The sequence below is a fragment of the Falco peregrinus genome, chromosome 2 (assembly GCF_023634155.1).
Source record: "Falco peregrinus isolate bFalPer1 chromosome 2, bFalPer1.pri, whole genome shotgun sequence".
In the NCBI taxonomy this organism is placed as follows: Eukaryota; Metazoa; Chordata; class Aves; order Falconiformes; family Falconidae; genus Falco; species Falco peregrinus.
Window position 1 is genome coordinate 23,608,866 of NC_073722.1, and position 27,419 is coordinate 23,636,284.

Below are 27,419 nucleotides of genomic sequence, written 5' to 3' on the forward strand. Positions count from 1 at the left end.
CTAAGTTCACAGCAAACCAGTGATCACCACTCCCATCTCACTCTTGTTTTGCATGGTTTCTGTGCTGCTTCTCTCTGCTTGAGGCCATAGTTTTTGTTTGTCTCATGTTCGTTAAATTAATGAGACGGAGCACCTCTTTATGTTTATACGTGAGTCACACTGCACAGCACAAGATAAACACCACATCTTAGTGGATCTCACTGCTCCTCAAGGCAGGGAAGGGTTATCATCTCCATCTCGTATGCAGGGAACTGAAACACAAGAGATGTGATGTGACATGCATGGGGTTAGAACAAGGAGTGTTTAGGAGGCCAAGACACAGGACATTTGAGTTCATGCCCAGCACATGGTCTTTGATATTCTGGATGCTCTTTCTCCACACTTTCACCTTTGTTTATTTTCCCTTTTCTCATCTTCTCCTATTGCCTTGTTCTTGCTTTCCCCTTTCTCACCTTCCTGTACCTTTTTTCCTGACCTCTCCCGAATGCTGTGGCTCTTCTAGTTCCTGAACTATGTGAGGAGAGTATCGTAAGAATGCTGGGCATCCTGTACCCAAAAGGATATTCCCCCTGACTTCTACAGCAAGTGTGGTCATTGCTATCAAGTGCATCTAATTATGGCTGAGTCACAGCACAATGAATACGAAACAGCCCATCCCAAGGTAAAGATTGTGCACGCTTTTTCTTTCCAGTTGATAATTTCCCTTGCTGATAAAAAGCTGCATCTCATTCCAGCTTGGATGACTCCTGGGGCACGTCTACACTTGAAAGTTAACTGCAGAGTATGAGTTCACGCTGTAAATGTCCTCACTTCACCTTCCAGACGTGAATGCTTTGCTCCTCTCTGAGCTCAGACTTTCAATTTCTTTTTGAAAGAGTGGGCACCAGGACTCGGATGCTCTAATTATAGACTTCCCACTGCACAGCTTGACCTGCCTCGCTGTTAACTTGCCTCAATATGTTGACACATCTGAACATACCCAGTTATTTGCAGAGTTCTCAAGTCCTCTCTGGAGATGCTGCTCCTTTCCAAGAGACACTTTTCTCTCCTAGCAGCCTGGCCTCCAGACTCTGTTGTTAAACAGGCAACCTTGCATCCAGCTGTATTAAAAATGCACTTTTGACGAAAGCCAGGTCAGTTGGGCAAATGTTCTTTGATTCCCACCGCGCACTGTTTGCTGCCGGCACTACACCAAGCTCTCCAGAGCACATCCACACCTCAATCTCTTCACTCCAGCAGCTGCCTCAAGCTGTCCCTCTGTGTATGTCAGAATAATGTCTTCACCTCGCTCCAGTGCCACACATTTTGCTGGATGTGAGTCTGCCATAAACAACACCCAGGCTCAAAAGGTCTTTGGAATGGCTGGACCCACATCTCAGGCTCTTCTTTGGAGATGGTGCCCAGCAGTATTGGCACCTCCACCTAAGTCTGCACACGGCCATTCTGCTGAGCTTTTGTCACCACCACTACTGTCCTTGGCTACAGCTAACTGCAGTTCGAATAACCTAACTCCCAGCTTGCCTTCCCTTCTGGCTCTCTGGCCTTTCTATGGACACATGCCCATAGGGCTAACAGAGCAGCGGATAGGCAGCCCAGCCCACTCCCCCATAGATAGGACAAGGAAGAATGGTTTTAAGATGAAAGAGGATAAATTTAGATCAGATATTAGGAAGAAGTTCTTTACCGTGAGGGTGGTGAGGCGCTGGCCCAGGCTGCCCAGAGCAGCTGTGGGTGCCCCATCCCTGGCAGTGCTCAAGGCCAGGCTGGACGGGGCTGGGGGCAGCCTGGGCTGGTGGGAGGTGTCACTGCCTGTGGCAGGGGGTTGGAACTGGAGGGTCTTCAAGGTCTCTTCCAGCCCAAACCATTCTGTGGTTCTACGTTTCTCTGTTGCCAAAAGAAACTCAACACAAGTGCTACTCTACACACAGCTACCAAGAAAGGGAGTGAGACAAGAAGGAAGGGTGTTTTAGACAAAGTGGGCTAAGAGCACTCCCAGTGTCACACTTCTGCTGGGGAAATATGTAATGTCTTGACTCAAGCCAGGTAATGATACAAACCAGCTCAGTCTGCAGGCTGAAGGATTTTAAGATCTTACTTCCACTCCCTCTCTCCAGTTACCAGTTGGCTCTCACTAGCCCTTGGCAAAGATCCTGCAAATCCACTCTTGGGTATCACAGCAGCTTTCAAGTCTTCTAGTGAAGCAGCTGTTGTGTTAAAATTGCATGTCTTCCTAGATGGGGGATATGACTCCAAGCTACCAGACCAGGCCCAAATGGCTTCTTTGAGACAGAAAGGGACAGAAACAGGAGGGATCTAAGTAGCAGAGTTTGGAAGAAAGGAAGGAAAGGAGAAAGAATGCAACCTGATTTTTAGCAAGACAGCCAGATTTAGCATTTGGAAGCAGTGCAAACAACTCAAAGTACAGGATTTAAACAATTTCCTAGGTGGGCCAACCAAAAAGAATTCTTGCAGCAAGAGACTCAGCTCTGATGCGCTGCTCCAGTCACTAGCTCTGCCATGTGAGCCCTCCCTGGGAAGCGGCTCCACTGACTCCTCTGATGCAGCCATTTCTGTATGAGGTGGCCTGTGCCTCCAGGAGTTACCAGCTGCCAGTCTCCAGATGACAAACACGCACAACCTGATTCATGCTCCTACAGATCCAATCCTTCACTTCTCGTGCTGGCAGCAACAGGCACCAGGCAATTTATTTTCACATGTCTTGAGGACTTTTTTTTTTGTCACAAGTCCAGCAGCTACTAAGTTTCAGCCAGTATCTCCACTCTGTTTGCCATCAGATGGTACAACTGCAGCTGGAGTTGTAAGCTATGGATCCCAAATGTGTAGGACCTGGGCTCATGCAGTTGGAACAGCAGTCCCAACTTATTCCTGCCCTGTGCTTATGCACACTCATGCACACCCTGCCTGCAGAAACTTTGGTTCTTTCAGCACTGGATCACTGCCAGACTCAACAGCTGCTCCTTGCCCAAACAGCCGGTCACCACCTCTGCTGAAAAAGCAGGGGAAAAAATGGAAGCATTCAATGGAGCCACTGTCAGCTAAAACATCTTTGCCTACAGCAACTAAGCGGCTATGTGAAAATAAATCAACAGAAGTGACTGCATCGCCAGGAAACTGTTTTCCCCCTTCCTGGCTATTTTCAGTTCACATTTGTAGGGGCCGTTTCGCATTGCCTCCTCCCTTCAGTGAGGATCCTGGACTTTACAGACAAGACCCTGCAGCTAAACCAGACACTGCTGCTGAAGGAAAGATGTTCAAGAGAAGATAGCTGACCTTCCAGTTGCAATAAGGTGTGCAATTACTCTGCCTCAGCTGACACAATGGTATTCGTTAAGCTGCAGTAACATGTCTTTCCCGAAAATCAATGTTAAACAGACAAAACTTCCTGGGTCTCGCTTTGTGGTTCACAAAAGAACATTCCAGTGGCTCCTGAGCCAACGGGTCTTTTTCTCTTCTCTGTTACTCAGGTGTTGTGGGGTCAGTTCTAGGAGTCACAGAGAAGTGACACAAGCCCAGGCTTTTAGAAGATGAGAGGTCCTGCAAAGCGATTTTTCTGTTCTTTCATGATTGACCACAAGTCAGAGGATCAATTAAAGATCCGCTCACCAAACTCTCTCTTATCTGCACCAGGGCAGGTATAACATTCCCAGGTTTGAAGACAGCAGGAGGGCTAACGCAAACGGTGTCCCAGCAAGAACACAACAAGATGTCACTGCTTGGCTTTGGGAAAGCACAGATGGAGTCCCACCACTCTATGCCACAGGGTACCGCTAATCACCTCTAATCTGCCCTCCTCACCATGAGCTGGGCAAGCTCAGCTTAGTCATGTTCAGCCATTTATCCTCAAGGTGAGCCTCTGCAGCCAGATAGGGCACAACAAAACAACAGGTCATGAATAAAAATTCAAGTGTTTTGCTACGGTAAGCTGGGTCTCTTAGCGTCAGCTTTCACATTTCTACATTCGCGCTTTGGGAGATGAAAGCAGAAATACTTGAGTTCTGCCTAGGCTTTTGAATAATCTGAAAAACATAAATAATTAAGTTAGAAAAATGCAGTGAGAGCACTGAACACTGCAAGTCCGTCGAGCCCTTCTATTCTACCAGGCAGGCATCTTTTATTTTCACTTCCCTTTGCTTTGCCTTCGGCAGGCGGGTTCTTAACCGTTTCCACAGCCTGTTCCCGAGAAGGAAGACTTCATCTACCACTCCACCCTAAGCCTGATACAAACTGATCCGTGATCTTTAAATACACTGCTACATAACTGAACCTATTACCTTTTATTCTCAACTTTACCTTCTCTTAATGGATTTAATACTTTACAGAAGCAGGTAGAGGGACAGGGGCAGAAAACAACCCTGGTGTAAGATTAAAATAGGGCAGAAATCAAACAACTGTATTCCAAAATTCAAACCAGATTCAATCAGACCAGATATTATAAAACACAAACAAAAGGAACGGTTAATTCATTGTGTTTTGTTACAATGCAGACAACAGCATTTCAATGACAGGATGGAATAAGAAACCTGGTCTTACAGGTCTTTTTCATCTCCAGACTAAATTCCTCAAGAAGGATATTACTGGAACTACAGCAATTAACACAGTCTAGTTCATTCTTTTTGTGATTTTGAAACATGTTTATTGTAGATGTTAAAACCACTGTAAGAAAAATATTTCTGAATAGTCTAATGCTTGCTGGATGATCAGATTACAGATTTGTAAAAATAAAGAGGATACAACGAAAGAGCAAATGGCAATGAATTATGGACCGTATCTGAAATTTAAGACTTTCTCCACTGGTTTGACTTTATGCAGAAAATGCAGCCAGGCAGAACTAAAGCAAATTGGTTTAATTCCCTTAAGGAAACAGGAACAAATTTTCCCAGCAACTTTCAGCTACAAGCATGCGTGACTGCAAATTTGGATGGAAAGTGCAATCAGTATTCTACAAACCAGTAATAAAATGAAACATTAGCCCTTCCCTACCACTTCAGCAGTACATGGGCACTGCCAATTAAAACACTAGGAGCAGGTGGAAAGGAAATGGTAAAATAAAACCAAGTGAAGTACAAGATTATTTGATACTTAAGTCTATAAATTCTTTTGGACTGGGTCACTCTTTTCTCTTTATTACATGCACAATGGGGCTCTAGTCTATAGTCACTGCTGGAGGACAGAGGCTTACCAGACTTTCAAAACCTGAAACAAATGGTCAGCTCTTTGAGGAAAACCACTTCAGAAAAGGAAACTGGACTTACAATATAAAGTGTCTTCCCCTGAAATCTGCCAAAAGCCCTAAGCCTGAATTTAATTTTAAGCAGGAGAGCTAGTTCCAAAGAAATTAAAGTGATGCCTCAAGAAGTTAAGCATGTGCTCCACCCCTTTGCTGAATTAGAGCTGCAGAAATAATTAGACACCTTTTAAAAAGGCCAACATCAAGAGGAGAAAAGTGTTAACTCTGGAGAAAACAATTAAACTGTCATGATGAAAAAGCAGCTGCCTTACAGTTTGTGAAAAGTACAAGTATTTCAAAGAAGCAAGGGAAGCTCATAAATGCACTATCATAGTTCATCAAAGATAAAAAATTTAACTTTCCAGTCTTATTCTCAGTCTTTCCAATTGCTAGGATATAGGATTTAGACACATCTCAGTGTTTTATAGAATTACTAATTTACTTTGTAAATATGCTTCCTGAGAACAGTTAGTCCAATCAACTCTCAGGAAGAACACACCATGTGAAACAAATGAATGGCAAAACAAAGCAAAACCTTTCCCAGAAAGTATTTTCTGTGAGCTTTTCTGAGTCCTGTCAATCCCTCACCCCTTCAAGCAATTTTCTATACACCTCAAAGTACCATCTCCTGAAAGGTCTGGCATTAGCAGATGCAGTTAAGTCTGCACTGGAAGAAAAGCCCTGTGGATCAGATTGGCCGGCATGGCTCAGGGTGTTACATTCTTAGTAAAATCAGTGCATACATCCTGCTCTGTACCCTTAACACCACAAAAACCACAGTCACATTTCCAAAAGGGCATTCTGAATTGAAAAAGGACAGTGGTGACAAACCTCAGCATTCAAAAACAGAGTTTTAGGCCAACAGAACTGATCCACTGAGGAATTTTAATGACTATTTCTCCAACCAGTAATCAATTTTACACCATATGACTTAGTTCCTCTGTTCCCTCCTTCCTTTACTCTAGGGTAAACATTAACACCTATGTCAACAGCAGATCCCCCAACAGAAAGTATATCTAATAGCTCGGGTACAGCTTTTGTCTGTTGTTTTGCTATCAAAAGCACTTTTTTGCTCTGAGTTACCTATGCAGAGGAGCTGATCCTGGAAGTATCCCTTCCCACACGAAGCCACACACTGCCCGTTCTTCAGTAGCAGGGATGTCTGGCACGAGGAGCACTCAAATCCATTGGTACAGGCTGAGCACGTTTCATTGCAGGCTTCCAACAGAAACAATAGAGGAGAAAGATGTATTAATCCCAAATGTCTTGATGCAGCAAGACTCCCCTGCTCTGATAAAATGAGACCATTTTGCCTCATTTTGGCAAAAGTTTGAGAATTTGCATTTTTCAGGGGCTTCCACCGGAAACCTTCTGAAGTCTTAAGTCCATGGTTACTACTCAGTACGTGCCCGAATGCTTTTCCAAACAAAGCCTGGCAATCTCTTTATAATAAGCCTGTGAGATCCTACTAACAAAAGCACAGCATGCAACAGAGGAGATAAGTCATCTGACAGATGCAGAAATTACCTAAGCAAGTCCCCCCATCCCGGTAGAAGCCCAGCTCACACATCTCCACACAGCGCCCATTCTGCAGCTGCCTCCTTGGGTCGCGGCAGGCGCTACAGTGATCAAAGGCCTCAGAGCAGGTCAGACAGTCTGGGTGGCATTCAACTGGCACAAAGAAAAGCCACAAAGGTAAAAACCGTCAGCAGTGTTTTCAACCAGGAAGGCACAAAACAATTCATACTTCAAAATCAAAGCCAAATTCATTACTTGGTTCTGTTGGTGGTTCAAGGTGTGTTAGTTTGAGAGTGGGGTTTTTTCCAAGATTGCATGAAAGGGGCTAAATATTATATTGCTGTATTCTGGTGTGTGAGAAGTTATTACACAGACTCAGATTTTCTAGACTATTGATAAAAAGGATATTCATCATTCACAGGGTTTCTCAGCACTAAAAATCATAAGTCATCAGGAACTAATAATCCGGAACAACCTGGATTTAAGTTTCCTTCAGTCAGACCCTGCAAGAAGACAAAACTGTGCTCATGCCAGGTTGGAGTACAGGTGGCACACAACTCCCCCTCCAGCCAAAAGCTTTATGCTGCAGCACCGCAGCAAGCATTTCCTGACCACAGATGTTTTCTCAAATGGCGTGGCTGCGCTCTCTGCAGAGCCAAGAGAAGGACTACTTTTGCTTTACTACTGAGCTGCTTTTGATTGCTGGAAGAAAAGGTGCCTGTTCCTTCCTGACAAGTCAGCAAAAAGGATCCCAGTGCGAAACCTCTCCTTCACTTACACTAAACAACCTGCAATTTTCCAGGCAGATGTATCTAAGGAAAGAATGTGGAATCAAAAGCTACAGAAGACACACAGTTGAAGATAACAATGAATAAACAGGAGGATAATGTGATAAACAGGGAGAATGACTAGAAAACTCTGTCTCTATCTATTTCTTTGCAATAACTTTCCACAGGTATATGCAGCCCCAACCTTCCAGTCTGACAATGAACTGGAGACTTCTTGGAGAGGTGCAGAATGGGCAATTTTTCTCTAGGTACAAAAAAATTCCCTCCGCTCCAACCCAAATGTTCCTAGTGAGAGGGCATATTTGCTGGTTTTAACATAAACACAGCTATGCTTAGGGCTATATGCTTTACACTGGTTGAGAATGAATGGGTTCTCTCTGCCTGCTTCCCCCAGCACATCTGTGAGAAGCAGCAATAAATTTTTACTGGCTTTAACGAAGCAGATGCGTTAGGGGCCGATGCTCTGGGCTCACAGATTGAACTGCTGCAGGCTGGATTTTGCATTTGTTTCTCCTCCCCTCCAATGCAAACCAGAAAAAGAGACAAAACAGCAGGTTTCAGTAAAGGAATTTTCCGTTTACCATTTAGGACACAAATTGCAAGTTTGGCTCTATGTCCAATACTATGACTTTAAAGCCTGGGTCTTCCAAAATGCTACCATTACAGCAGCTACACTAAGAGGTCAGATTTTCATGGGTACCCAGTACACAGTGGGACCACTTGATAAGGAGCACAGAGGGCAACTGAGAGCACTTTATAAACTGCCCCCTCCTTAGAACCTGTGCAGATGCTGTTCCCTTTGGAAAATCCAGGACAATTTTACCTGAACTGTCCAAAACCCATTTTTCTCACGTCTCAATTAATAGTGCTTTGCCTTTTTATTAGCATGCAGTAAATAACAAACTTTAAAACACTAATACGGCAAATATGCCAAGGCATTCCTGCAAATGACAGCATAATTAAACTGTGAAGCTGTTTTCTTTTTACTGAGATAAAACATTAACTGGAGCACTCTGATAAAACCAAAGTTATATGAATGCAACAAGAGAGCTACCAACATGAAAAATTAGCAAACCACAGCTAAAGCCTACCAACTATGAAATGTAAATCAAGGAGAATGCCAATATCCTGGAGAAAAACAAATTTATATGCAAAATTAATATCTAAGCTATGGCTATCCTAATCTTTCCACACAATTATTAACCAACAGCCATTCAGCCCCAGGTGAGCTTGTGGTGTAACAGTGTAAGCAGGCTCTAACTTCTTTCCACTCCCAAGAAATAATCAAGAGCCCATAAACTCCAAAACCCATGTTAGGATTCAGAAAGGAACAGTCCTCTGCTTTATGAAATTCATGTTGAAGAAAAAAGACAAAACATTGCCCAAAACCAACCCCAAGGAGAAACTCTTTTGCTAAAAGAAAGCTATAATTTAAACCAAGGGAAGTCAGTGGGAGCTTTTGGATGGAGCCCTCAACCTCTCTGAGAACCTTAATACAATGATATGGAAACCAGTTAATTAGCAACTGAAAACCAAAGACAAGTTAACATTCAACACAGGTGTCAGACCTGGGGAAGCGAGGGTGCAGGGATGCCGGAACAATCCCTTGTGCCAGAGGTGCACTGACGCACATGCTCCCAGCCAACACGAGGGACGTTAAGAAATGACGGACCCTGCGTCTGTACCTGGTGCGCAGTGCAGGCAGCAGTCACCCTTCACCTCAAAAGCCACGCTGCCCAGCGGGCAGGGTGGGCAGGAGCGCTGGAAGCACGTCACCACTGCGTCCCGGCACTCGCACTCTCTGCACGGCCCTTCCTCCCACGTCTCTCCGTTCTGCACAAGAAAAACCAAACAGCCAGCATCAGCAGCGAAGGAGAGCCTCTGCACAACGTAGTTTTGCTGTGCATGGAAACCGCAAAGCTACATCAGTACTACAGTAAATTAAACATTTCTGGGAGCGTTTCAGCACCGCCGCCTGCCAAGACGGGACTGCATGCCTCTCTACCATCACCCTCTTGCCCTCTTTGCCTTTCCGGAATCAGACAGCCTGCAAAGCGCCTACTGAGAAAAATCCTTGGCCTGGAACACCTGAACACGTTCCCTCTCAGCACTCCCTCCAAAGCAGCGTGTTTTTTCAGTTAGCAGTAAGGCTTTTCTACTTCTTCACCTCCCTTTGTCTTCTCTCACTCAAAGCATCTTCTGTCTCCAAATTTTGCTGCCTCACTTGTCTGCTTCTTTTTCACAACCTGGTACCAAGTGCTTGAATCTGCTCCGTATCTGAACAGATACCTGTCATCTGTCCACTGTCTGAATCTATGTCTTTGCATAATGACCTTTTTGTCACACTTTAAATCTCTTTCTAACCATCACCACGTTTTATGACCTCTTCTCCTCTCTTCAATTGCTTGGCTTTCCACCACTGAGTACGGGCCGAAACGCCACATAGGTGAAGAGGTACTGCCGGCTCTCTCCAGAACCACCCACGGCACCTGACACCTGCCTACTTTTACTAGTCAGTGGAGGGAAGAGATGTTGCACCCATGGTTCCTCTCCCGCGATGTGCATCCTTAGGCCTGCCCTTGGTGGCCGAGGTTCTGCTGGCAACATGTGAGGAAGTCAAAAGACAGAAAAGAGACAGCGAGCATTTTAAACGCCCATGAAGCTTTTGTGACAGTGCCTCTCTTAAAAGGAATAAAGCACAAACTGGAATAAACCTGACACCTTAATATATTTTACCTCACTTGGGTCAGAAAAAGAGAGTTGAGGAAAGAAAAGTATTAGCATTAGAAAAAAAACCCCACAGAACAGTATTAAACTTCCCATTTCTCACATCTGTTGGCAAACAGCAGCTATTAGCTCCAGTCCTCATCTGTCAGAGCAATGAAAAGTCCATTACTGGTACATTAAAACCAAGATACTTCATGTTTCCTTTTTATTTAACTTCAGAAGGAAAGTTCCTTGAAAATATTCATGAAGTAATGGACTCCTGTTAGAGTAAAAATTATAATCGGTGGGATACATAGGCGGAAAGCTATACATTGCCCCAGCTCTGTAGCTTCTACTTTATAGGATTCAAGTCAGGAATCTTTAAGTCCATGAGATGTGCAGGAAACCTATGAGTATCTATATTAAATATTAAAGGGAAACGATTGATTATGCCGCAGAAAGGAAAGCAAGGCAAACTTAAACTCTGCAGCAGATACACGCAGTATAAACAAGTGCATTCTGTAAGTTGTAAAAGCAACCTGCAAACAATATTAAGGGATTATTTTTCTGCTACACTTGCAAATAAGATTCTTCTCAGAACTGGAGAGGAGAGCCAATTTCCCCAAATCTTTATGAGCAGAACTTACTACTATGTGCTCCGAAGTACCAGGATACTCACAGCTTTGGTATGTTCTTTGTAAACACAGTAATTATTACTCAAGATACACTCAGGACAGCACTTCCCATCTAAGTGAATTAATTCTTCACTCTGTGAAGAGAAAGGTTGCAGTAATTCAAATGGAACCAACATCACCAAAAATACTGTGGAATGCAGAGACAGAGCAGCTCCTGCCCTGGAATGCAATCCCCGATATCTAATTTCACCTTATCTTCTCTCTAGCCTACTCCATCTCTGTAGGTACAGTTTGAAAAATCTGCTTGGTGCAGTTGCAGAACAAATCTCAGAAAAGGCCAGGGAATTCAGTGATAAGGCCATTACCTCATTCCTAAATCCTGCAGAGAAAGACCCAGTATAATCCACTGCAAGTACAGAGAATATTTTTACTGTTCCACATATTTTTACCATGGATCACTAGGATCTTACTGGACCACTGTCACGATTTCAATGCATAGAAGCTTACCTTCATTTTGAACGTTCTACTTTTTTTTTTCCCCAAGAGAATTTCAAAGCACATGCTCTGTTTATCCAGGACGGAAGAAGACTGTTCTTTGTTACAATGGTACAATTCCATAGAATGCACTTAAATAACTTCAGTTTGAAGGTAAGAATTTAGCAGCAGGAGACAGGAATAAAGTGTCCTAATTCATCACAACTTTTTGTGCCCAAGTGGAAGCTGAGTACTTAGAAAAGAGGGAGACACTGTCCTAGGGAGCCAGGACACAACTCAAAAGAAACAGCTTCAATTTCCTGACCTTAGTAGCTTTTCTGGGCCAGATTCTCACACACTGTAAACATAGGTAAGGTAATCCATACTAGTCAGAAAACAGGCATATGTATACAAACCCACTACCATTAAGTAGTTACAAATAAATGACTAAATTAGAGTTGGTGCCAACCTCCACTAAGCACTTGTTTAATCTACACCCATTAAATGTCAGTCTTAATACCCCTCCCCAAATCTTAGCAGGCATAATCCTCCTCCTTTTGCAACCAGGTTGCTTCCTTACCTGCCACAACAGAGAAGTCACAACCGTTCATTAAATGCCTGCAAGGGGCTCACACACCCACTGAAACCCCACAGCTCACACTGGTTTCCATTTCAGCGTGTAGCTGTTTTCTTCTGATGGCTCACAAAATTCAGCTGAGCGCCAAGTTTACCAAATGGCTTTGCTGATTTACACCAACTGGGCATCTGCTCCATGTTTTCCACTGTGCCACATTGGCACTCTCACCAATTTTTGTATGCAATTACTTTAGACATAGATAGGGCAGTAACATCACTGGTCACTCTTAGTTTCAACAAAGTAGAACAACTAAGTCAGGCCACCCTCTCACAACCCTGGTGTGTTTCTGAGAATGGGTAAGACAGGAGGAACCATATGGCTCTTAGTCATCAAGGACCACACACAGCCTAAATCTCTCTCTGCTGGTTCTATACATTTTTGCTCTTAAATCATTACTTCAAAATGCCATTGGCAGTGGTTGGATCTCATGTCACTACTATATACCGTAAACTCTCCTATCCACACCTCTGCCTACATCCCCACCCACATACATAAACACACGCTACAGGTAAACTGAGAACAGCTAGCCAGGGAACATGGCTTGCCTAGCCAAAAAAAAATGCAACCACACTGCTCTGCCAAGACTCAGAAAAGGGAGAGGCTATGTCAGATAACTTGTGGCTTTGCTGAAGAGAGATTCATCGTATTCCAGCTTGAGAATATTGAAAGGCAGTGATGGGCTGGAGGCAGAAAAGATAAGAAATATTTTATGTAATCCCTCTCAAACACGTACACACCTACATCTACATGCACCATTCGTAACTCTCAACCCCCCAGCTCCATTTCTTCTAAGTATCAGAAAGACTTGTGCAGCTTGCTGGCTATACAGCACCCTGCAAGCTCCATGTTACTGATCCTGTAGTTTCTGGGGCTGCAGGACTGCTAGCAGAAATACTCCATCGCCAGCCTACTCAGGTAGGCTGCAGCATCCCTTGGTAGCACCCATAACTCGTCCTCCTCTGAACATTGCCACGAGTGTGCTCACTTAGCTGGGATGCTGGCAAGTGCTCCAGCAGGATTACTTCATGCTCTGACAGCTTGAGCAGTTTTGGCTGAGTGTATCCACTTCAACATCCACAGCTAACCCTGCCTGCCACGTAACTTGTATTCCTAGCTCATCAGTAACCCGCTGAAAATGTTTTTTTGAAGATTAGGTCAGAATCACCACAGACACTTTCATCTGGCAGTTGCTGGACAGGTTTGCTTGAAAGGGTTTATAAACTAAACCTCTACCCTACCCTCAGGTAATGCTGCTATACTACGTCGAGCTGTCTAGGATTTGCAGTTCATATCTGTGGCCTCATTACACTTTAAACAGGATGATGTGACCAGGAAATTAATAGTGCCTTAATGAAGGGATGAATCCAAATGCTCCTAGCTTCACATCAGCTCCGATTTATTGATGCAGGTGCCTAAAAAACAGACCTGCAACTCAAAAAGGAAAAAGCAAAGGAAAAACAAAATACTCCATCTGCTTTTTGAGTAAATACTTTATTGTAGTAACTTCACCTTGTACTATTAAGGTAAACTATGGCTGAACACGACTTGAGGAAGCTGGGTTATCTTAAGGGAAGTCATGCAGAATTATAAAACCTTGGGCAAATATCTTTTATCAAGTGGGACCATAACTCTTGTCTGCAACACTGATGCAGTCTTCCTCCTTCTGTCTCACTAGCAATCCCGTTTCATTCAATTCAAAATTGCAGCAGTTCATACTCTGACAAACACCACCACTTTTTTAGATGCTCGGGCTTTTAGAGGGGTGCTTACCTTTGAGTGCCCGAGTTTGAAAAATTGCTACGTGAGTGATAATGCTACACACTTTTGAAACCCCTAGTTTTGAACCCTACATGTTAACGTCTCCAGCTATTGTTCTGTAAAATATCCTTGGCTTTTCTGAATAATGGATTCTTTGTCAGTACCCAAGATATGAGCATGAATATTAAATAATTCTCCCTACTGAGCCATGACAGCATGCCATCATCATTAGTGTAAATGATCCAATTTACAGCCATAAGCACGCAGGAAGCTGACTGAAACAGATGCAAGTGCACAAGATTTTATGACAACCACGACTTTCCACCCAGCAAATTCTCTGCATGCAGTTTAAGGTCAGATGATCACCAGCAGTACTACGCCAGTGACAAGAGTTTGGGTCCCACACTCCATGTATTTTGCTGTTTAAAAGGCACAAAATCAGATGAACAAGCATACACTTTTATTCCTAGATGCATCCTCTCTGCATGATCATCATTTGTGATCCCATGGGCAGATTCACACTTTTTTGAACACTCATTAAAACAATAAAATCTAGTGAATCTATTATGCCCAGATTTTGGCTGGATTTCAGACACAACACAAAGCTGCTGCTACTCAAGATTTAGCATACAGGCAGAGTCACCAGAAAAGCATTGCTACTGAGAGAGAAAACTCAGAAAGCTACAATTCCTTCCCTTCTCTTCACTGACACCGTGGAGTAGTAGGTATAAAGTAGATCTGAGCCCACCAATTAAAACAGGTGTAGTGACAAACAACACAGAAGTCTTACTCCACTGCAAAAAGGCAATTCAAAACGTATTTGTGTATGTCTGTGTGTGAAGCATTCAACCCTATCTAATGCATTTTGCACATCCTCTAGAGAACAAACATAACTGGGGGACGAGGGGGGATTAGTTTTGGAATAAACAGCACTGGGAATAAAATACCTTACCAGCTTCACTTCCATGCCAAGAACGGCACGGAAAAAATGGAGAGAAGTGGAACATCAACTTCCATATCCAACTACTTTACTGAAGCCCACTGTAGCATACAGAATGAAGATAAAAGGAACATTTCTTAAGCTTTTAACTGTCTCTGACCTGTATGCCTCTCCCTATGTTCAGCTCTTGGTAAAGCCGGTGGTCACTGAAACATCTGAGTGTCTGACCCTCCATTGTAGCAGACAAGACAACAGCCTGGGAGGGAATCCAAGCTAAATTAGTCACCGATTCACACTGGCTTGCTTCACAATGCAAGCCCACTGAGCAGTCAAACTTGCAAGGAAAATCCAAAGTTTACTCTGCTTTCCTGTGAAGTGTTTTCAACGTAAATGCACAGAACAAGCCCTGAGAGAAGGTCTGTTTTTTTGAGTGTCTCAAGATGTCAGTCGAGAAAAAAAAGAGGAGGAAAAAATATCACAAGACTTGACTGATATATCCTGAAAGAAAAAAAACATTCTTACCTTGGCACACTCCACTTTGGCACACTCTGCTTCCTGGCAAGTGACGTGCCCTTCATCACACATGCAGAAGTCACACTGAGTGCTATTCCACATCTCACTGTGGTACCTGATAGTGCCATCATACAAGCAGTTTCTCTTGGAAGACACACACTCCTCACAGCACTTCCCAGGACGCTGCACTTTCTTCTCCCCCTACAAAACATCAGCAACCATTGAGCAGGACTGTCTGAACCTTATGGCATGGGCACGGCGATGTGTACAGCCAGGGTATCAGAGGTGAATGATTTTTAACTACCTTCTCACAGGTAATAGCATCACAGGTCTCTCTCAGACATCTGACTTCTCCTCTGTGACACACACATGCAGTGCAGGCATTTTTTTTCCACTGCTCACCATGCTGTTCAAAAAGAACACGTATACAATCGTTAAATACTCTTTGTAAATAACCAAATCCTTCCCAGAAATCTGTGCTGCTTATGGAATATGATGGCTCCTTCTGCATGTCTGTATCTAATAATAAACTTCTTAAAAACCGCTCACCTGTAGGTGATCAGCAAACAGGAAGAAAAGGTAGGAGGTCTAGACACTATAGTGTGTATTCCTCATTACTTGCAAGCTGTGACATTAGCGAGGCCTTAACAACTATTATTAGCAAAAAATAATCATTAACAGAAAAACCCGCAGACATACATTCATTAAATAATGCATTAAATTAATTTCAGGTGATACAATAAAAGCTATAAACACTTTGACCTTCACCAATGCTTTCTGCTTTCCTCCTTCCAAAAAGTGTGAAAAGAAAGTGCCTGATCTGCTTCACCGTGCAAACTTCCTTTCTGCTTGCCAGCAAATTCTTACCTAGTCCTAATTTCTTTCAACTCTTCTGGCTTTCCAGGAAGAAAAAAAGCAACAGTTGTACTAAACTAACAGTGCTGGCAGAAAGTCAGATGTCAGGGAGTAGGGAGAGCAATGTGTGCCAGAATTTGTGAACAACTGCCTTTTGGTGTGGCTTGTCAAAGGTTACCTGGTACACTCTTCCTGACACTGAGCAGGGCTTCGGGACACATTCCGGGCAGCATTTTCCAGGAGACATAACCATAACTTCATCCTAAAGAGAAACCGGGAGAGACAAGTAAAATAAGAGCATTAACAGTTAACACGGGGCTCAGCATCACTGCCTGGAATGCCAGGCATTTAGTATCTGCGTGATAACCTGGGGTCAATCAAGGCTTCATTTTGGCTCCAGTATCTGGGGGCAGTCTTCACAGCATGAGATTAGTGTAGAAAGCTAGCAAGAAAAGTATTTCCTTCATCTCACTTTCTGGACTTCTTTGGATGGCAACTGAGGTCCAAATACACAGATAGATACATACATGCAGATAAAGACACACACACACACACACACGAGATAAAGTACATATATTCAGGTATACAGATATACAGAGGAAAACAGAGTATATCTCAAGCTATGTAGAAAAGCACACTAAAGCATGAGATGGAGGAGAGAAGAGGTTTTATTCCTGGTACTGCCACATTTTGAGTCTCTGAATGTGTGATTTACACTCACCATCTCTCAGGCATTTGCACTATTTTAGTTAAATCCTTTCAGCACAACTGTCTGTACAGGTGTTAAATTATGCTTAAAACTGGATTATCCCATTTTAAACCTTTTCATGACTGATTTAAATCACATTGAAATAGGTTGGCACTTCACATCAATGTAACAGTTCCCGCATGCCTCAACTTCATCCATCCAAAATCATGTCTGCGATTCCCCTGCTATAATTTTGCATACATCCAGTGATTTGGGAAAGTGTTATTCACCTGCACCTCCCTCCGGCCACATCAGGATGACTGAAGACTGATTTGTGGACTGAAAGTAGTGTTGAAATGCCAAGCACTATTATTTCAGCTGCTTTGTTAGTCAAATCACTAGCTTTCAAAGAAAGAGTGGAAGACTTTACAAGTATAAAACTTATCAATGATAGGTTTCCCAGCAGAGTTAAAAGAACTTTCGTGGATTTTGGTGGGATATGTGGCAGAACATCCAGGTGCACTCCTTCATGCAACCAGCATTTGTGAAGTTCCTCTCCCTTAGCACCCAGGGAAGGGCATAGTTATCTGGAAGATGGAAAATGAGAATTTAATACTGGGAGAGTTTATGTATTTGCTTTTGACAGGAAGTGGAGAACGAAGAAAGTGACAGAGATAAAGGCACATGAAAGAAAAAGTCAGGTATGACTGACAGCAGAACAGGATCCTTGCACATCCTACCAACATCCCTTCTACTGGGCACCTTGGTAGGAAATACCTGAAACATCACCAGCATTAGCTTTCTGCTGTGTTAACTTGGATGCTCTCAGTTGATTATTCTCACATATGTCACAGCAACAACACAGTTGTTTCTGTTTCCATAAATTAAATACGATTAAACATTAGAACAATCAGCCAGCAGGTAACCTCAGTCCATTTGGAGTGGGAAAGGAGGAATCTAAAGTAGGCATGAATTTATTTTAATGCACAATACTTAGTCAGTGAATACTAACTGATTATCTAAACACGAAGCAAAACACCATTAGCATGCACAGAAACAGGTGGGCTTTCCTTCTACCAAAAAAAAAAAAAAGCGTTAATTGCACAAACATCTGATCCAGTAATAGAAAGCTGGGTAAGCATCAACAGGAAAAAAAAAAAAAGTTTATGACTACTGCTTTTGTTTTTCTCAGTGCTACAGGGAGGAGTGTTCAGCCGGAGCAGACATTTCAAGGGAGCTTCCGGATTCATCCTTGGAACATAGTAATAGATTAACAAATATTTGGCAAATGGCAGCCCCTAAAACATAAAGTCAAGGTCAGAAAGAGATTTCCAGAGAGCCAGTTCCTTCATTTCCTTAGCACGGCATGCTGCTGTAAAGGAGTGCCCAAGAAAACTTGTACAATGGGCCCAATGAAAAAAATCCAAAGAGCACAGTCACACCCTTAAGCACTTCCAATATAATAACAGGAATTCAAAAAATTAAGTCACTTGTATAGAATGTGGAGTACTGTGTATAGCCTCCTGCCTTTACTAACCCCTGTGTTAATACTGCATACTAACTTGTAGTGTTTTGCTTGGGTTGATCACTGCATAAGTGCTAAGAACTCATCATTTGTCCACATCATACACCTTGGAGACAGAAATGTCCCAGTTCCCTCAACTCGACTAAAACTGTAAGCCACTACTTGAGCTTGCCTGACTTACCTTATTGGTTTTGTTGATTTCTAAACACAAGCACACTTAAGGAATAGTGCTCTGAGACTTTACTTTCAGCTGAAGAGATCTTCTGTTTCTAAACTAAAGTCAAAAGGGGAATTTCATCTGCATTTGACTACTTTCAACTGTGTTTCTAGAGTTCTTGTAAAAAAAAAAATTAACAAGACCTGCAAACCAATCTTTTCAGCTGCAAATTAAACACTGAAATTTGTGAAGATAAAGCCCCATTAAAAATCTCGTGTTATTCCTTCCCTCACAGAAATAAAAATATTTCCTGATCAACCCTAAAATTTTTTTTTAGTACAAAACAAAAAGTAGGTTTTTTAGACAGTATTTGTGCTTAATTAGCTACCAAAGGCATGATAAGAGTAAAATGGTGGGGAAAGAAGGTATTAGGGAAGAGACAGGACAGCACATGTATACTGACAGACTTAACCATCACTCCACACCATTTTCACACATCAAAAATCCCTTTTCCAAATCACCCACTTGTCACGCAGAAGATTTGCCTGCCCGCTTTTACATCTAGTCAAGAAACGGCCCTTGCCAAGGAAAAGGTGACAGTGATGAGTAATGACCCCAGGAGGCCAATGGGTCCTGACCTGGCTGCACAGAAGAGGCTGGCAGGAAGCTGTGAAGCACTGAGTCACACCGTCCCTGCAGACACATTTGGAGCACCGACCAAGACGCCAGTCCTCACCATCCTGGAACAAGTGTCCATCAAAGAGGCAAGGCTCTAAGAGATATGAAAACAACGGATAATTTTCTTTCCTAATGCCCTTTCATCCCTTTCCATCAGCCAGAATTAAAACACAGATTTTTGTGCATCTCAGGATTCAAAATCCTGGTTTGTGAAAGCAGGTAATGACAGTAACAATTCCACCAGTTTTCAAGGGATTTAGACTCGTGAATTAAGAGCTCTGGATGCACCTCTCCCACTAGACTTCTATGAGAAAAGGTACCCAATAGCTCAGGCATTTTTGGAGCTCACAGCCTGAGTTCACAAAGTGCCAAAGGTCCCCTCAGTACATCAGAAATACCTGCATCTTTTTTTCCAGATTTTAATCTCCAAAATAAGAACATATTAGGCACATTTGCTCACTGCTTAAAGCTTATAGTTTCCTCCTGGCCTATGGGTCAAACCATTAATGATGTAAATATGGTAGCAGGATAGAAAGAGAATTAAGAGACACACTTGAGACCAGTGTCTTCCCAACAGAACTGAACAAGAGAAGAAAAGCTTTCCAGATTTGGGACTACAAGGAGATGTCCACTGACCGACTACTCGGACCAATGAAGCCAGTTCAGATGCAATACTCACTGCCATGGCCCACACATTTGGGACAGCAGGATCCCTGCGCGGTGTATTGCAGCTCCCCTCGTCCACAGGCAAGGGCTGGGCAGGCCCTGGGGGCACAGTTCACCTTCCCGTGGGCACAGGAGCACCAGCCACATCCAGAGCTGGCCCACTGCGTGCCGTGCTGCATGCAGAACACAACCAAAGGCACAGAAAACACACGCATGAATCCAGCTGCCAATGAGAGCGCTGTAAATATCTCTTCTCCCTTTTAAGCCCCCCCACATTAGCATCAGTTTTACTCTTTTGCAGGCCCAGGCAATCTTTGTACATTGTAGCCCTTACTTCTGGCTGCACTGTTGGGGCAAAAAGCTAATCCTGGTAAAGTAGCAAAGTTGGAGATCAGCCTGATTTTCCTTCCTGTTGCAGAGTGGCATTCAGCAGCAACCCACTGCAAAGACCCAGGCTACTGGATACACCCCCTCTCCACTACAGTTTCTGTAAGGCGAACTCTAAATTTAGAGACCGTTTTCTTTAGAGAAATATTTAACATGGGCCTCAACATGCACTTGGCCACAAGGTGGTCAGGTGAACATCATCTGCCCCATCACTATGAGTAAAATCTCATTAGGTTTGCGTATTTGTTAATGGCAGAAACAAGTATCTCTACCCTGAGGCATGGCAAGGAAAAATTGGCCCCAAGAAGAAACACGTTGGTATATTGCAATGCTCTCCAACAAACAGAGAATGTTAATTTTTACAAAACATGGAATATTGACTTAGGCAGGGACTAAAAAAAGCTCTGGCCAGATAGAGGGTACAGATTTTCTTCAATGGAGCTATCACATAGGCCAGTGCTGCTAGGTAGACACTTGCCGAATGAAGGTCAAGTCGTAAAGCATTACAGTGGCTTAATGACAAAAGAGAAAACTTTTCCCTTCAGGGAATCTGTGCCAACCATCAGGATGAGACTTTGCACTGCCAAAAAAAAATTGTTTCATGACCGCCTTACAGTGGAATTGGGGTGTGACATATGACTATAGACAAATACGTCTGTAATCCCTGCGGGGATGCCTACTTATTCATCTGACTTGCATTCCAAAGAACAGGCTTACAGAGAGCCAAAAGACAGAAGCTGCAGCAAGAGTACAACACAGCAAAATGCAGCAACAGCAACAAGAAGAAATATAATGTAATATGATCTAATACAGTATCACCCAAATCACAGGCACAAAGAAATATGAGAAGAGGCTAGACGTGCTATCCCTTCTATCCCAGTCTTCGTCTAGCTCGTAACAGGATGCTTGCTGGTCATGCCCATGCTGAAACAGAGGGTTAGAACATCCATCTCAGGTATAGAATATAAGGTCCAAATATTCAAATGTATCTGGGCGTTTTACCATATTTCTTAAGATTTGGACCTGACTTGCCTCTTGTCAAACAGAAAAGTCTGTAAGAGACCAGACATAGGACTTGGGTTCACTGTTAAGCCATTTTTCTACATTTGCCTATTGTTCAACATGATTCATTAACTACTAGCCATAAATCTTTTTTTTTTTTCTTATCTGTAGACACTTACTCTTATTGTTTTGGCCTTTCAGCCCTCCTAGGTGAAACCACATCCTGGAACCTGCTTCTTGAATAATTCAGGATTACAAAATACATAACCTGGGTCGCACAACAGCAATCAATCTCTACCAGCATAGATGGCTGCTGAGAGAAAAGCCTTCTTTCCAGATAGCTAATATGTCAAGTTTGCCGTGCTTTGCTCCCCTCCTAACATTACTATATTGTCTCAATCATCCACAGAAACAGCAAAGTGAATGAATGAGTGGGAAACTTTCTGCCCTTAAGCCAAGCAGGACACATGATTGCTCAGCAACACATTCCCTTTTTGCAAACCATGCTGACCAAAGTCAGGTTATATTAAATTATCTGACAGTGGCAGAATATAAGCCCAATGAACTATCCTTCTCCTGTACGTCAGCTAAGCATCCTTCACTGACGTGAAACAGAGAGCTAAAAAACAGAAAGGATTGTCCCTGCCAAGGAATATGACATAGCACTCACGCTGTGGATCTGCCCTTCATGCTGGCAAAATCCTTCAGCTCGGGAGGCACACTCAGGGCAGCACTTCTTGGAGACTATTTGGAGCACTTCTCCCTAAAAAGATACAAGAATCCAATAAGCAGTTCACGTGAAATAGAGACTTCAACATGATGGTAAAGACAAGGAGTCTTACTGGGCCAGGTGCTCTCAGTTTGGAGAGCAAATGTATTATGTTAAACATATAATGCTGCTACACCAGATCCCTTTGTTGAGAGGTGGTACATCAGTTTGCTGTATTTGACATTTTACCATCAAAACAACAGTAGGAGAATTCACCCCCCTAACAACACAATTAGGAAGTCTCCAGTTGAACTAGTTTTCAAACAAGAATGAAGAATAGAAAGCGATTATTCAAGACCAAAAAAACCCCCAAGATTACTCACTGAAGGCCCTCTGAGAAACATGGTCCAGATGTAATTTTTTCCGTAGTTTTCTACATGTACAGGATTGATCTCAGTCTAACATTTCACCACACCAGAAGTGCAACTGGCAGGCAGAATGAATGTGCATCCATTAACTGTACTTCTTTGGCTTAATAACCACCACTTTTTTTTAAATAACTCTACTTTCAAATTAACTGAAAACTACCGACCACTTCAAACCACAGCACAGTCAGACGATGCTGCTACCACTTTGCTTTGTGTGTCCCAAGGGCTTAGCAAGCCAACAACTTGCTATGTCCTCTTTGACAGCAGAGAGAAAGATGATGCTGATGGAAACAACTCATCAGACGAAAGGCGAAACACATCAGTAAAGGCATCAGCCAACACTGGGAAGGATAATGGACTCCCGTGACCGAAAACGGCTCCACAGCCATGCTTTCACGCTCCTCCCAGCTGCACATTAAACACCCCAGGCCTGGCACAGCACCCCACAGACAGGACAGCGATAGCTGCGGGAGGACTTTATTTTGTAAGGGTGTCTGTCACTGGTGGCAAGTGCAGATGAGGGCCCCTGGCACCACCCGAGGCACCACAGATCTCAGCATTTGCCTCCTACAGCCTATAACAAAAAAAGGCCAAAAAATTTTACTGATGTGAGCAGGTTATCTGGAGAGGGAGAAAACAGAAAACATGTCAGGTTTGGGAAATGAAATGTAGAAAAATTTTATCCATGAGTCACCTTCCTCAAACTATTGCAAAGGTGTTTCTCAGGAGGCATACTCTATCCTTTCCACTTTTAAAGGGTACGACCAACATCTAAGGGATTCCTGCTCAAAAGGGAGTTATTATTTGTTTTGCTATAATAAAAAATGAAGACACTGTGATGCCAAAAAATTCTCTTCCCTTTCACCTTCTATTTGTATGATAAAAGTGACTAGAATAATTTGAAATGTCACAAGTTTTCTTTCTGTTTTCTAAAAAGAAACATTTTGATTTTTCAGACCAGAAAAAAGTTTCTCACTTCCAAGGTTTCCTTCAATGTCCTGTTTTTTCAGAAGGTGGGAAACAAAATTAGTATTCCATTTACCTTAAACCATGAAACCCTATTCAACTGTGAACCTGCTGTGGAGAAACTGTTTTTGGTTGTTGGTTTGTTTTGGTTCACACACAGAAATAACATTTCCCGATTTTCTACCTACTCAAAACATTTGGGATGTACAGCAGTAGGTTTTACATACAAACGTTTAGAATACCACTGGGAATGTTTTTTGCAAAGACTGCCTGGCTTTGTTTATGCCTTGTTGTTGTAAACAAGATCAGCAATATTAGCATAAATCTCATAATATGCAAATAAGGAATAAACCATGGAGAGGGATGGCGATTTCTGACCTTGTTCATCAGTGGTTGGTTTATGCTTGAAGCATGACAGCATTTTTTACTTCTGAGATCCTTGATGATCCTTTGCAACATTTAAATGGCCAGACCTTTATGGAACACTTAAACTCTTTGTCTTGAAGATTACTCATGTCAAGGAGTCACACGTTCATTTCATGCTATAAATCTATTTACCTTTATGAGCTTTAAAGTTGTCACCTTTTCATTTATCCAATTTTTTAAAATTAACATCTTACCTAGCCCACTCATTATGGGGTGTGCCATGACAGCACTCCTTTTTCTTTTTTTTTTTAATTTCTCTCCTCTTTTGCCAAAGAATCCTAACATTTGAGTCTTGCTTTCATCAATACACAGAAATAATGGGGAAAACCGGTAAGAAACAAAATTATTGCCTTGTTAATGCTGTCATATTGGAAAACACTTTAACCTCCTTCATAAAGCCATATAATTATATTGGCAGTGCCTCTTTAAAACACTAATTTACATTGCCATTCACACATACTACCCCAGTAATCCAGATGCTAATGCAAGAGCAATTCCATGGCCAATTAGCTGTAACCATTAATGAGGGCTCAGATAGAAAAAGATAAACAGGAGACAAGGAAAGCTCAACAACCCTCACAAGGCAAAAGAAACTGAAAGACAATCTTAGCTCTGTTATTGTTCGTCAGAGCGGAAAGCGTCTATCTGCATGTTCGGGGGAGACCCAGCCCCAGGTCCAAATGGAGTATGACTGGAAGCTGGGCTCATGCTGGGAGGTCTGAACCCAGTTCAGGCGCTTCCTTTGGGGACCAGACTGCCCCGGGAGCACAGACAGCCTGCAAGCTGTTCCAACACCAAGCCTCTGGCTGTAGTGTGGCGAAGGAGACAACAGTTTCACACACTGGGTTTTGCTTTCGTGTTTCTTGCACAGGCTTGCATCAATGAGAAGTGAAAGGGCGCAGAGGCTGTGCCTGACCCTGGGCAGTCACGCACACCCTGGGAAGAGAAATGGGATTTCACTGCTTCCCACAAATCCTGCTGTGGATCAGACCAGGAGGTTGACAGGGCAGCTGTCATCACAGTGTACAAAGATAACCAACCAGCACACCTCTGCCAGTCCCTCCAGGGAAACACCTCATGCTGCATCCTCTGTTTGTGTCTCTCCTAATACAAGGGGAGCTTTGCTTCAACAGGGACTGTTACCTCAACTGCTCCCACCATACCTTTATGTGCAACACAGCGTGGCGGACCCCAATGAGCATTTTGACATGTAACTATTCCAGGGGTTTACAGCTGGGGAAGGGTAGGAACTCCAGAGTGACCTGGCATTTCTACCACCACACAGAATGGGTCAGCTGGCACCTGGAGAGCTGCAGCCCCTTACCTTCGGAAAGTCACACTGAGGGTGTTTGCAGACAGTAGGTTCACAGGTGACAATATTGCTATGGCAACGGCAGTCTTGGCAAGAATCTGGCTTCCAAATTGTGTTATTCTGCAAAAAACCATAAGTTTTAAATTAGACCCATACAGCACAAAGCATGTGCTATTTTACCCAACAGCAAATGGCTCAAATAGATCAATAGAGACAAAATGGAAGAGTAAAATCTGCAACAGACAACCCCTCCCTCCCACACACTTATCAGGCACAACTTCGGTACTGTTCACTCAGTAACTTCAAACACGCAGTTGAAAGACAAGGCCTTGCACAACAAATAATCAACTCCAACGGTACGATAGTCGATAGGACATAACCTCTGATAATCTCAATTGGTGTCAAAATTAAAATGTGATTACAGCATCTCTGGGAAACCCCTCCATAATCAAGTTCCGACTGTGCAAACTGCGGCTACTGCTACGGTCACAGCTTAGTAGCTAAGCCATCTCTGAGGCTAACCTGCCCCTGGCCAGGCAGCTGTGGCCCCACTCAGCACCCATGAGCTGATGGAGAATGCAGGTGAACATGGACATGCTTGAATCCAAATGAGCTGTTGAACGTAACCTTCAAAAATTTGTGAGTCTGTAGGTTCACAGTAAGAAAACGTTCTCATGTCAAAACCATGATGTAAACTGTGCTCATCACATTAGGCTATAAGATGGAAGGAAAGGTCTGAAGAGCCTAAGATGCAATTAAACTGATTTAGTCAAAAATGCTAAATGCATGGCCAGGTATGAACAGGCTCCACCTGCTCACATTGATTCCAAAATGTCATGAAGGGGACTCTGATGGAGCAGACAGTCCAACAGAATTGGAAGTAGCTGTCGCCACCACTCGATCAGTGCACCCGACTGGAACACCCACAGCTAATTAGCAAGGGTTTTCACCACCCCTACTTGACCCCCTTCCATTCCCTCCACACCGAGGTCATGATCCCACGCCACCACCATGCTTTCATAAGGCAGCTCAGGCCCTCATCCAGTTGCTTGGATGCTTGCCAGACTTCTCCCTCCCTCCCACCAGCATCTCCAACGTCTGAGCCACCACTTGGGACTCATTACTTTCAGTAGGATGCTTGGGAAACAAAGCCGCCTTTCTCTTTACTCCTGAACACTAACTTCCAGCCATCCTGGTATCAAACAGCATCAGCAGCATCCCAGGGAAGCAGCCAAGCCTGCCTGTCACCACCCTCCCTACGAAAACATCTTGTCTGCACTCATCTCCTCTGCAGTGCCACTCCACCCGTGCCAAGCATCCTTTCTCCGGCCATTTAAAAAAAGCAACCAGTAACTACATACTGAGCTCATCCAAATTATACAATTGCTGCGTTCATATTTATCTGTTTTTCAAAGCCTTCAGTTAAAGTCACCAAAAGAAAATGGAAAGAGGAAGATCAATTTCTGACCTGAAAAACTCTTTTCCATTAGACAACTGCTGTGTGTACTACTAGGCTAAATTTATGCCACACAGGAAATTTTCCTATGTAGTACAGCCAGCCGCTATTCAAGTCATTAAACTTCATTTCTAATTGATTTGAAAGACAACCAGACTTTGCTACTCATTTACACAATATAGTGATTTACTCCAATAAGTCAATTTACTCACGGTGTAAAGTACGAGTTAGGGAAATGAAGACATGAAAAGATGATTAACAGTTTATTACTACGAACACATTTAGGGCTAACTACTCAAACTGGTAAGCATAACGATAAAACACTGCAATGTGCCTTAAAGGCCCATTAGACTGCTTAATGAGAGCAAAAAAAATCTTGAAAAATCTGGCCACTTGCTCAGGAGCTGTCGGGTGCTGTGCTCTTTGAGAAGTCAATGTGATGTACTACAAGCCAGCTCGTGCAAGCCACGGGAAGAGGCGACTCAGAGGTTTCACCACAGCTGCGTGACTGCAAGAGGTGGTAGAGGCTCTCTCCTCTTTACCCATCCTGCATTCAGGGCCAACTGCCGAGCAGAAAAGGCCGGTTGTGTCCCCTCTGAAACAGTGCTCTTTGTCAAAACAAACCGGCTTACTCTACAATGCTGGATAAAGAACGCAAACCTGCAAACAGTGGGATAACCAGAAATACTGCGAACAAATCCTTGTGTCTCTTCGCTGATTTACAAAAGCGTTTAGTTCATATCAAACCGTGCTCTTCTCTGGTGGCAAAGCTTATGCAAGGGGAACAAACACCCCGGCAGCAGCAGAGATTTAGGGAGATTCTCTGTTAATGGAACGATGGTGGCAACACAAAGCTTAATAACAGCAAGAGGTGGCAGTAAGCGTGCAGCCCCTTGGGGTAAGGTATCAACAAGTCAAAGAAAGATGGTAATTTCTGCTTGGGTTGT

The 27,419-nt window shown here is 43.2% G+C and overlaps 1 protein-coding gene across 1 annotated transcript in view; it reads right to left on the reverse strand.

Annotated features, from left to right (window-relative positions):
- Positions 1–27,419, reverse strand: part of FRAS1 (Fraser extracellular matrix complex subunit 1) — a 173,614-nt gene that overhangs the window by 86,138 nt on the left and 60,057 nt on the right. The window contains exons 3-13 of the mRNA XM_055795592.1: positions 25,029–25,136; positions 21,846–21,938; positions 19,800–19,959; positions 19,081–19,214; positions 16,251–16,334; positions 15,522–15,623; positions 15,227–15,418; positions 10,940–11,029; positions 9,240–9,387; positions 6,776–6,919; positions 6,332–6,466 (exon numbers count right to left, since the gene is read on the reverse strand). Of these exons, the coding sequence (XP_055651567.1) occupies positions 6,332–6,466; positions 6,776–6,919; positions 9,240–9,387; positions 10,940–11,029; positions 15,227–15,418; positions 15,522–15,623; positions 16,251–16,334; positions 19,081–19,214; positions 19,800–19,959; positions 21,846–21,938; positions 25,029–25,136 (1,390 nt within the window). The remainder of the gene's footprint in view (positions 1–6,331; positions 6,467–6,775; positions 6,920–9,239; positions 9,388–10,939; positions 11,030–15,226; positions 15,419–15,521; positions 15,624–16,250; positions 16,335–19,080; positions 19,215–19,799; positions 19,960–21,845; positions 21,939–25,028; positions 25,137–27,419) is intronic.